This window comes from Carex rostrata, chromosome 18 (assembly GCF_964058835.1).
Source record: "Carex rostrata chromosome 18, lpCarRost1.2, whole genome shotgun sequence".
NCBI lineage: Eukaryota > Viridiplantae > Streptophyta > Magnoliopsida > Poales > Cyperaceae > Carex > Carex rostrata.
In genome coordinates, this window is record NC_135935.1 from 6,669,609 (window position 1) to 6,680,029 (window position 10,421).

At 32.4% G+C, this 10,421-nt stretch overlaps 1 protein-coding gene across 2 annotated transcripts; it reads right to left on the bottom strand.

The window, feature by feature from the left end:
• Nucleotides 1-3,802: 3,802 nt before the first annotated feature.
• On the bottom strand, nucleotides 3,803-8,359 carry LOC144569878 (altered inheritance of mitochondria protein 32-like). Of its 2 annotated transcripts, XM_078320361.1 has the most exons (6): nucleotides 8,067-8,359; nucleotides 7,410-7,498; nucleotides 5,715-6,020; nucleotides 5,170-5,253; nucleotides 4,670-4,765; nucleotides 3,803-3,952 (listed from the first exon to the last, which is right to left on the bottom strand). In XM_078320361.1, exons 1-5 carry the CDS (start codon nucleotides 8,316-8,318, stop codon nucleotides 4,672-4,674), a joined length of 825 nt encoding a protein of 274 aa, XP_078176487.1. In that variant the 5' UTR covers nucleotides 8,319-8,359; the 3' UTR covers nucleotides 3,803-3,952; nucleotides 4,670-4,671. The 2 variants fall into 2 exon arrangements, with proteins under 2 accessions (XP_078176487.1, XP_078176486.1); XM_078320360.1 differs by lacking the exon at nucleotides 3,803-3,952 and having other exon boundaries at nucleotides 4,349-4,765.
• Nucleotides 8,360-10,421: the final 2,062 nt, after the last annotated feature.

Below are 10,421 nucleotides of genomic sequence, written 5' to 3' on the forward strand. Positions count from 1 at the left end.
CAGCAACAAAAAAATTAATAAATATCTGCTACATCCTACAAACTTTATGGATAAAGTACAAAATATTAAGAAAATAATATTCGCTACAGACTTCGTGAATCTAGTAGAAAATATTAATAACATAATAATAAATAATTTTATTACAATTTTTAAATTGAAAGCAATTTAATGACCAACATTAAATAATAAAACAATCTTGATGCATTTTATATTTTATGATCTGTTGTATAATCCTTTATTTGAAATAAAAAAAACTGCATAAAGAGATTGGTTTATTAAATAAAACACAACAAATTATGCAACAAGGAAATGTGTTTATATTTGTTGGTATGTTGCATAACCCTCCATTTTAAATAAAAAATGATGAAGAGTAAATAAGGAGAAGTGAGAGGGAGAGAAAAGGGAAGAGAAAGTAGAGCCCACAAGGGCATTTTGTTAATAATTTATGAAGAGGGGTATTTTGTTTCTTAGTTTAAAAATGAAGGGCAATTTGTACATTCTCCCATTTTTTTCTAAATAATTATGTATTTGAACCTGGACCGTCATTTTATTATTAATTTTTTTACTTAGAAAAAATTGAAGTTGCAGAAAATTTAATATGGATTGGTTATTTTCTATCATAAAAATATCAAGTTGAAAATTTAGTTATTCAATTATATAAAAAAAAATTAAAAGCTTCACATCTTAATTATTGGCAATTTTCTTTCAAATCAGCGGTTGAACCGGTTGATCCACTGGTCCGACCAGTAAACCATTGATCCGAAATATTGCCGGGTCAATGTTCGATCCGGTTCTGATAACATTGGTCATTAGCAGTGTTCTAAATAGCTAGCTATAGCGGTTTTGGACCTAGAAAGCTAAGCTACTGAAGGATGTGTGTTTTGAAAGTTATCTTTTAATAATAATTTATGTGTTGTTCATGATTTTATTATGAATATTATTATTCTTGTTCCTTGAGATTTATATGTTATATCTTTGGAAGTATTCAAGAAAATGCTATTGGTCTTGAATCATAGAACTCCTAAGATGAGAAACATTTAATCACTAAATAAGTTCACAATCATGGTAATTAAGGAGGAACATTAATTACCGAGGAAGATTGTCATGTAGATTAAAGTACATTGAAGTTCTATAAATGTTGATAAAGGATTATCATTTAATTACATTAATATATAAAATGTGTATTTTATATATTGAACATGACCTAAATGAATAGAACATTATATGGATTGTGTTTTGTGTCATTAATGTTTCCATTGTGTCTTTAGAATCTTAGATATGAGATGTGTAGGTTTTTCACATGAGAAGCATATAATGTGATTGCTATTTAAATACTATCTTATGATAGGAATAAAATAGCAGTTCGTTGTGTACAACTTGTGCGGGAGAAATCTATATGTTAATATTATCATTGTCCCTCAATTTGAGTTATGATATTACTGGGCCCCTTGGTAAAGTGGAATTATATCGCATGCAATATAACTGATGTAGTTATAATTATAATTCACTTGAGAGACCAAGAAAACGAATATAATGCAAAAATGACACGATCCTATTTTGCATATTATTCATAATATCATGTGACAAGGATAGACACAAAATTAGTGGATTGAGTAAATAATTACTATGTCGTTTGGATAACTATAATGTAATGATAGAACCTCTTATAGTCAATAATATAAAGTTTTATATTATTGCCAAGATGACATAGATCATCTATACGGTCACACCAACTGAAGAGAAACAACAAGTATTTTACATTTCATAATGATGTATAAGATAAAATACATGTGATGAAATGCTAAAATAAAATGTCATAATATGACATGCTTAGACCATAAATAAATTTATGAAGTTATGCAAATATTATTTGGTATAATGTTTGAATACATTATAAGAATAATATAAATATTGTATAATAGAATAATATGAATAATATTATTTGTTCATAAATTAATTTATTGAACCAACCATAAGATAAGATTAAAGAGAGCATGAGATGGCTAAACAAGGCTAGTGGCATTTGTGTAATTGATTCAAACCTTACACAAAGGGTTGTCCTAACCCTTGCCTATTTAAGGGGGCTCATTTGGGAGAAAAACAAGCTAATTTTCTACCTATAACACTTGCCAAAATCAGCCCCTTTGAGCAGCCACGTTTTTCCCTTCCTTTGGCCGAAACTTTAAAGGGAGGCTCTCATCTCTCATCTCTTCTTGCTAGGTGGTTGGATCTAAGCTCTAAACTTCACATCCATCTATCTAAGAGGTGTGCTAGTTTGTTGTTTAGGTTCAAGGTGAACCAAGAGGTGGAGAGGCGCTTCAATCGAAGAGGTTGTTTCCAAGAGATCTAGAAGGGAAATCGACTTCCCTCTAATCAAGAGATTTGACAATCTCTTTAGGTATAAATTATCATCTCCTCTTGTATAAGAAATGAATAAATTTATTTATTTTTATTTAGTACACATTAGGTGTTTAATGAAACTATTAAGAAGTTTCTTGTTTGCTATTGTCATATAAATAACGTCATTTGTGTATTGAGTCAAGTGGTGATAGAAAAAATTTTAAATTCTCACCACATAGGCATACACATGAAATCCCTACAGCTACGGGGTAAAACTGCGCTAATCGAGCTACAGCCGCTATAGTGTTAATAGCTGTCCGCTATAGCGTGTAGCGCGTAGCGGAAATAGCGGTCCGCTATGCTACACGGGCTTATGATTTTACAATTTTAATGGGCCTTAATGTCCAGATGGGTTTTTTTTTACTTTATCAAGCTATATCAATACAATGGAACATGTGCGGGCTATACCGCTATATCAATTAAATTTTGTATCAGGCATTAATATATGGTAGTGGTATATTTTGAATATAAAATATATTGATAGTTTTTTAATTAGGGATATTTTGAATGACAATTTGAACTTTGTATTAGTTCAATATAAATATTAGAATTTCTTAATCAATTTGATGTTTTTCTTTCTTGATGAGACATGTTAGAAATATAAAATATAATTTTTGAAATAAAACAATCGCTATTTATGATAGCTTTCGCTATAGCTGCGCTATTCGCTAAAGCTTTTTTTTTTTTGGTCTCCCCGCTATGCCGCTATAAACGCTATTTAGAACCTTGGTAATTAGTGAGATGATACGGATCGGATAAACATATAATGGGTTATGATGATTCTTTTAACCTGTTAATTTTTGTACTGGGTTTTCTGGAAATGAACAAAGCGATGATGTCATTAGCGAGATGGTTTTCTAAATTTCTTGCTAAGTCTGTTATTACGTGGTTTTCAGGATTTCTATTTTTAATACTTGATTTTTGTGTTAATTTTTCTACTCGTTCTTCTGGTTTTCTGAATTTCTAGTTATTATGTGGTGTGGCTTGTGCAATCAAATTTCGGTTCAAACCGAAGTAAAACTTTAATTCAGTTCGGTTCGATTGAGAGGCTAAAACATTTCGGTTCGGTTCTATTTTTGAAACTGAAATAAAACTTTGATTTGCCTAGTTCGATTTCCCACGAACCAAACCAAACCGAACACCCGTGTGTGGCAAAATCTCATGTATTTAGTAATATTGAGTGTCTCAAACAAGATAAAGATACAATTTGCATACAAACTATTTAGACTGCATATTTATACAAAAACAAGTGGCATCAGAATAAACTCACTAGAATTTTTATATATTTCCCAGCACTTTCATCTGTTAAAAATGCCTAAATTTAACCATCTTTTTGCATGTGCTATATTACATGGGATGGCTAAGTCAAGAGTCGAGCTTATTTTATAAAATACTATATTGTTTTATCAACGTTTTTTCTTTACACAAATGTTAATTTTTCATATCATTCTGGATTTATAGAAAGAAAATGACGAGAATGGTGAACCCCAGAGTTATGTCTTTGGAAGCTCCTCTTCTTTTCCTTCTTCGTTTTGATAATGCCCTTGTGTTGCTTTATAATAAAGCAGACGTAAGAGCGGTTCAATATACGAAAATGAAAACAATCTCTTGAGCAGTGTTGTGTGATTCTTGCTCTCTACGGTTTCTATGTTATTTCCATGTTTTGTAAGAGTACGACTGTTCTTATTTGCAATGGTGTACACGATGATTTAGTTGGGAGAAAAATAAAAAAGAGGTACATGCACTATCATTTTTTATTAGGGCTACTCATTAGCCGAGTTGAGTCCAAGTTGAGAGCAACTTGGATTCAACTCATGAACTCATGAGCCAAGTTGAGTCCAAATTGCTAATCTAGTTTTAAGTCAGAAATCTTAACTTGGATTCAACTCGCAAATAACTCGAGTCGACTCATGACTTGTGACTCGTAGATAGTACATAATTTATCAAAATAGTACACGATTTAAAACTTTACATAATGAAGCAGTAGTAAATACATAATTAAATAGTACAAAGTTTATCAAATTACTAAATAGTACAAAGTCGAGCAAAATATTACAGTTTAGCAAGTCAATGAGTCAACCGAGCTGATTCCAAAACGAGTTGGGGGCAACTTGAATTTAACTCATGAGACAGCCGAGTCAATGAACTCGAGTCAGTTTCAACTCGAGTTGTTGACGAGTTGAATCCGAATTGATTCCGAACGAGTTATGAGTCATGAGTTTTTTTTGTACACCCCTATTTTTTATCATATGAAAAGAAAAAACAAAACCTTTATCCGTGTTTTCTCGAAGCAATTTCAGAACCTAACTGAAGCCTAAGCTCTTGGGCTTTCTTCTGCTCCTCTCGAGACAAACCCATCTGACCCCTGTTTTTTGTTTATCTGGCATTTAGTCAACTGAGATGAACTTTGCACCCATACCCCATTAAATTTCAGATTTTATGCACGTATACTTGAAGTTTCAAATTTGTATACTACCTCACATAGATTAGTAGGTATCAACTTCTTTGCAACTACTAAAAGTTTTTTTTTCCCACTAAAGATAACAAACCTTTTTAGAGCAGTGGTTCTCTAATTGTAGATAAGGAACTTTGAACCTTTGTAAAGGTATTTTGTATAGATGAACTGAACAAATTCTCTAACATATGAATGGGGCCAGATGGCCAATACCGTGTGATTTATAAGATTTATAGTTGCATCAGTTCTCAGGTCGTTCTTGTATTACCTTGGAAAAGATTGTTAGTTCTTGAAAAAGATTGTGATTTAATTACCTCCAAAGTTTTTCAACAATCTTGCCTCCCCTGACATGTTGCTCTAAAAGAACAGGTACATCACCTGGGGATACATATCCATACCTTAAACAAGACAATAGAAAACTTTAGCCATTGTGTTATGGGTAAAAACAAAATCAGTAGCAAAATAGGGATGATTCATTTGTTCAATGCCATAAGTAGAAATATTACTTTGGACCAAAATTTTCAGTATCCTGCAGAAAGTATGAAATATTCTTGGTACATATAAAGAAATGTAGAGATCTTAGAATTGTTCGCCAATCGCCATGTTCATTGTTAAAAAAGCCAAAAGGGCACAAGTCACATCTGGTGCTAGCAATACCAGACCATTCTTTCTCAAGTCAGTACCAGGCAGCATGCTAATAATACCAGACCATTCTTTCACATTCACTACGAAAAGGACCCATGGGTCATACAAACAATAGACTTTTAACTTTCTTTCTTCACAATGGTAGTTACAGCATGACAGTATCAGGTACTCTAAGAGGTAAACAGTTAAATTAGCATAACTTGTTCTCTCTTACCAATGACCAGTTGACTCTCCATTAAAACTGGAGTCATATATAATAACATTGCCTGCGTATTTATGGCCACCAATGTGTGAACATGGGCTTACGTAGACTTTGTCCACTAGACCAAGTGCAGCTATATCTTCTTCAAATTTGTTCACTAGAGCAGTCCCGCAAAAGCCACACCTCTGGTCACGGGTTCCATGAGAACAGACAAATATGTAAGACCCATTTAGGATTTGCATTGAACTGGATTGCCAGTTGGCCTCTTTGACAAGCACCTCTTCCACAAAATCATCAACATGTAGGTTTGATAAATTCCTTTTGAAGAAAAAAAAAAATAAAGTGTAAATTTTATGGGAGGTCCCTCAACTTTTCTCTTTGTCACGAATTGGTCACTCAAGTTTGATTTGTTCTCCGGAAGTCATCGAACTTCTTATTTGTTCCGATTAAGTCACTCCATCACTTTTTCCATCCAAAAAGTTAACGGAATAATTGTGGACGTCCAACTCATTATTTTTGAAAATTATTAAATCCTTTGACTTATTTGGGTACAATTTGGGAACACCATTCTATTCCCACCCTTCCCCTCTTCCTAGTTCCTTTTTTCTTTCCTTCTTTCTCTTTCAGACTTCGGTTTTCCTCTTCGTATCTCACTGTAAAATCCTAAACTAATAAACAGGTGCGTGAAATAAATATTTTTCGTCTCATCCTTAATCTCACTAGTCACTACTATGTATTAAAACCTGAGACGAGCCCCTTCTTCTATACAACAACCAAGCCTTTAGTCCCAAACAAGATGGACTAATCTTATTGCACTGGCAAGCATTCTACCAACAAAAGTTATATTTAACGAGAAGTAAAAAGATGTACCCAAAATGAAAACTCGAACCATTGATTCCACCCCCATTTAGGGATCGGTCAATGTCCTATCATCACAAACTTTTCATAAATTGAAACTAATATTAATATCATAGAGAATATAGTTGAATATATGACTTTGTAAGAAACTGATAACTAAAGATCAATCCGAGATATAAGTTGATGGTTAACTTGCATGTGAAAACCAAGAGTCTCGAAGAGAAAGAAGAAGAGGAAAAGAAAAAGGAAGAGGGAAAAGGTGGGAATAGAATGGTGTTCCCAAATTGTACCCAAATAAGTCAAAGGATTTAATAATTTTCAAAAATGATGACTTGAACATCCATGTGTCATTCCTAACTTTTTGGATGGAAAAAATGACGGAGTGACTTAATCGGAACAAATAAAAAGTTTGGTGGCTTCGGGGGGACAAATCAAACTCGAGTGACCAATTCGTGACAAAGAGCAAAGTTTAGTGATCTCCCACCAAAATTTACCCAAAAATAAAAGAGAGTGTCAGTAACCATAAACGTAACTGAGGGTAGGGTCAACAATGGTGGGTCAAACCGGACCTGACAGGCATTGTACCACACAAATATGCTCTTCACCTTAACATTTTATCCAAATTCTATGATTGAAAAAGTTACGGAGTAACGATGATATTCTTACAGTCTCTTACGGGTCAGAGGAACAGCAGAGCTGACTACCATAGTATCATTCTAATCAAAATGCCATTTTTAGACCAGACCTACATTTTTAAAACCCAATTATTCCCTAGTAATATCAACTAAGCAATAATTTAATTACATAGAAAAGGAAAATTTTGATATCACCTGGGAAGATGATTAGTACCTGTATCTTGTCATGTCAGGAAAGATCAAAATATCACCACTTGATGTTGATGAAGCACCATCTGCCCCTCCATGTATGGTTAACCGAGTCTGGAACAACATAGTTTTGTAAACTCATGACCACAGGGGCGGACCCAGTGTAGTCGGCCCCTCTTTGGATTTTGAAGTTTTATATAAATTTATAGGTTCGGTTCAACTTTGCCCCCTCTGGACTTTTGGCTTGTAATTAATGTTAAATTTAGTGTTAAAATTATGATAAATTTCTTGAATTCTAATTGGTAATTAGGATTAGAAGTCAAAAGTATTGAAAATTACAAAGTCAGAGCATTGAAAATTATAAATTAGAGCATTATTTTTTTATCTAATACCCGATTAGCTAATGAGTTTGAATCCGATTAACTATTCAAATCCAATTCGTTATTTTCTTACCCCTCCCCGGCAAAAATCCTGGATCCACCCTGCATGACCATCTATCTAATAAAGCGGTGTGAAATAAATAGAAAAAAATTATATAATTGGTTTAGTTTGCAAAAGATTTTGGCATTGAAGTTTACAGAATAGGAGCTTTGATTTCTCCATGACAGATCAAAAATAAAACAAAAAATAACACTTTTATGAATTGGGTTATGCATAAATCTCCAGTGAAGACGAAGCAAACCTTTTTCTTCATTTCTCCTTGGCGAGCCTTGATCGCCAAAGAAAGGCTCCTGGGCAGTCCCCCCTCAGCCTCCACGTGAGAATGCCACGTGGTGGGCAATCCATAGTGGAGGAACACGTGGCGATCGTAGGGCTGCACTGTCCCCACCAACCTCTCTCGCCCGAACTCCGGTCTACTGAATCCTGTCTCCACCGTGGAGGAGGTGGAGAAGCGGCGGCGTGAGAGGAGGTGGGGCAGTGGGACCCGTTTCATTTCTGGCGAAAATGTGAAAGAGAAAAATAGAGGAAACGGGGGAATTCGATTAATTATGCAAATGGGCGTTTTATGCATTTAATAAATTTAATAAAAGAATATAATTGATATTTTATAAATTTAGAATGTATTTTAATATAAAAGATAATAAAATGAATAGATTTGTGAGTTTTTGAAATTTAGAAAATATATAATTTTAAAATTTAGAGGGAGAAATACGTAATTTTGAAGTTTTGAAGAGTATTATTCTTTTTTTTTTCTTGGATCAAGTAAGCTTTTCATATTGATGAATCGGTGCTTCCATTTTTTTATTGCGATCATTGACTGCGTTGTAACAGAATATATTACATGAGAATAAACTATTTTTTATATAAAATAATATATTATTATAAATAGTTAATTATTCAATAACATTCATAAATAATATTAAGATAGATTAATTTTAAATTCAAATTATAAATAAAAAGTTAATTAGTATAATAAAGTTGATGAGAAATATTATTAATTTAGTGCAAATTGAAGACATATTAGTAGCTACACTGTACACTTTATATTTATTAGAGAGAAAACAAATATTAGAGTATAGAAACAAAGACTTTATTATATTTAGTTAAATAAAATTAAATTAAAGTTTCATTCGAACTAACAATTTTAATTAGATTAAAATAAGTCTTACCCGTATCAATACAACAAGCTGTGTAACAATTAATTATAAGTAACTAATTAGGATATAAAATAAAAATCAATTAAAAAATGAAAAGAAATGAAGACATGACCGATTAATTATCGATAAATTATCAATTAATTCAAAAGTTCATTAAATAACATTTTTAAAAAGAAAATAAATCACGACCAATCAAAAAATCTAGTATTTGACAATCAAATAAGAGAGTTAAGGAAATTTTTTTTTAAAAAATAGGAAAAGAGGAGAGCGTAGATTATGTGAGATACAAAGCACTGGAGAAGCGCCAGCGAATACATGTGGCGAGTATGTGCCTGAATAAATTCGACAAACAAAAAAATCAAAAGATGTATATCAAGAAAGATATTATTTGATTTGATGGTTAATATTCAATTCGAAATTTTATCTTTTAATATAAAAATCGTTAGTAGATAAGAGAAAGAGATATTAAACATCTATTTATGTCAATCACCAACGACAAGCCTACAACTAAGATAACTGGAAAAAAAAAAAAGCCACCACTGCACGGGACAGTTGGTAAAGACGTAGTCCCCCTACGGGAGGGACATGAGGGTAGAATTGGAGCCTACGGGCATTACTCAAAAAAAAAAAAAAAAAAAAAAAAAAAAAATTGAAAAAATAACTTCTACAAGAGAAAACACTAAATTTTCCCTTCTCTATCATCCTTAATTAGTCCTAAACTAAAAGTTCAATGGTTATTTTAATTTTAACATATAGAAGATAATAAATCATCGATTTTTTTTTCTTTTAAATATTTTACTACTTTTTAGTTTAAGTGGGGTTTTAAGCGAAAAATCACTCATTGATACACGTCAATTGTTCGCGTAGTTACCTATGCATGTATAAATATATAATTTGTAATGTGTACCAATTATAAAAGAGGTAGGCTAATATGACACTAGTGTTATATCAAACTAAATAACACTACATCTTAAACTCTTAGATCTGCTTTAAGATTCGTACAAAATGAAGTGCTTGAACAATAAAAGCGGATAGTACGAATCTTAAAACAGATCTAAGAGTTTAAGATGTGGTGTTATTTAGTTTGATATAACACTAGTGTCATATTAGCCTAACTCATTATAAAATACATTCAGATCGATGAATTATCGAGGAATCTCAGTTCGCACGCAAAACAAGGGGTTGGATCCGATCAACTTTTTTTTCCCAATAAATTTGCGAAAGATAGAAAATGTCGCCAGAGTAAAATCTAAATCCATATAATAGAGCCCCAAAGAAATTATAAAAATGTTTTTCCCACGAAATAGAAAGAGTAAGGCTACGGTGCTATGAGTTGCATAGAGGGCTACGGTGCTACGATTCAATATTAAAGTTTTCAAAATTCTAACGGTCAATTCGAATCGTTCATCTTGTTATCCATATTAATATTTATTTGGAGA

Excerpts from the sequence above, each read along its gene's own strand:
- LOC144569878 (XM_078320361.1), bottom strand. The coding sequence starts at position 8,318 with ATGAAACGGGTCCCACTGCCCCACCTCCTCTCACGCCGCCGCTTCTCC. Across the intron at positions 7,499-8,066 it reads AAGGAGAAATGAAGAAAAAG|ACTCGGTTAACCATACATGG; the intron begins GTTTGCTTCGTC and ends ATGTTGTTCCAG. Across the intron at positions 6,021-7,409 it reads CCTGACATGACAAGATACAG|GAATTTATCAAACCTACATG; the intron begins GTACTAATCATC and ends TTTCTTCAAAAG.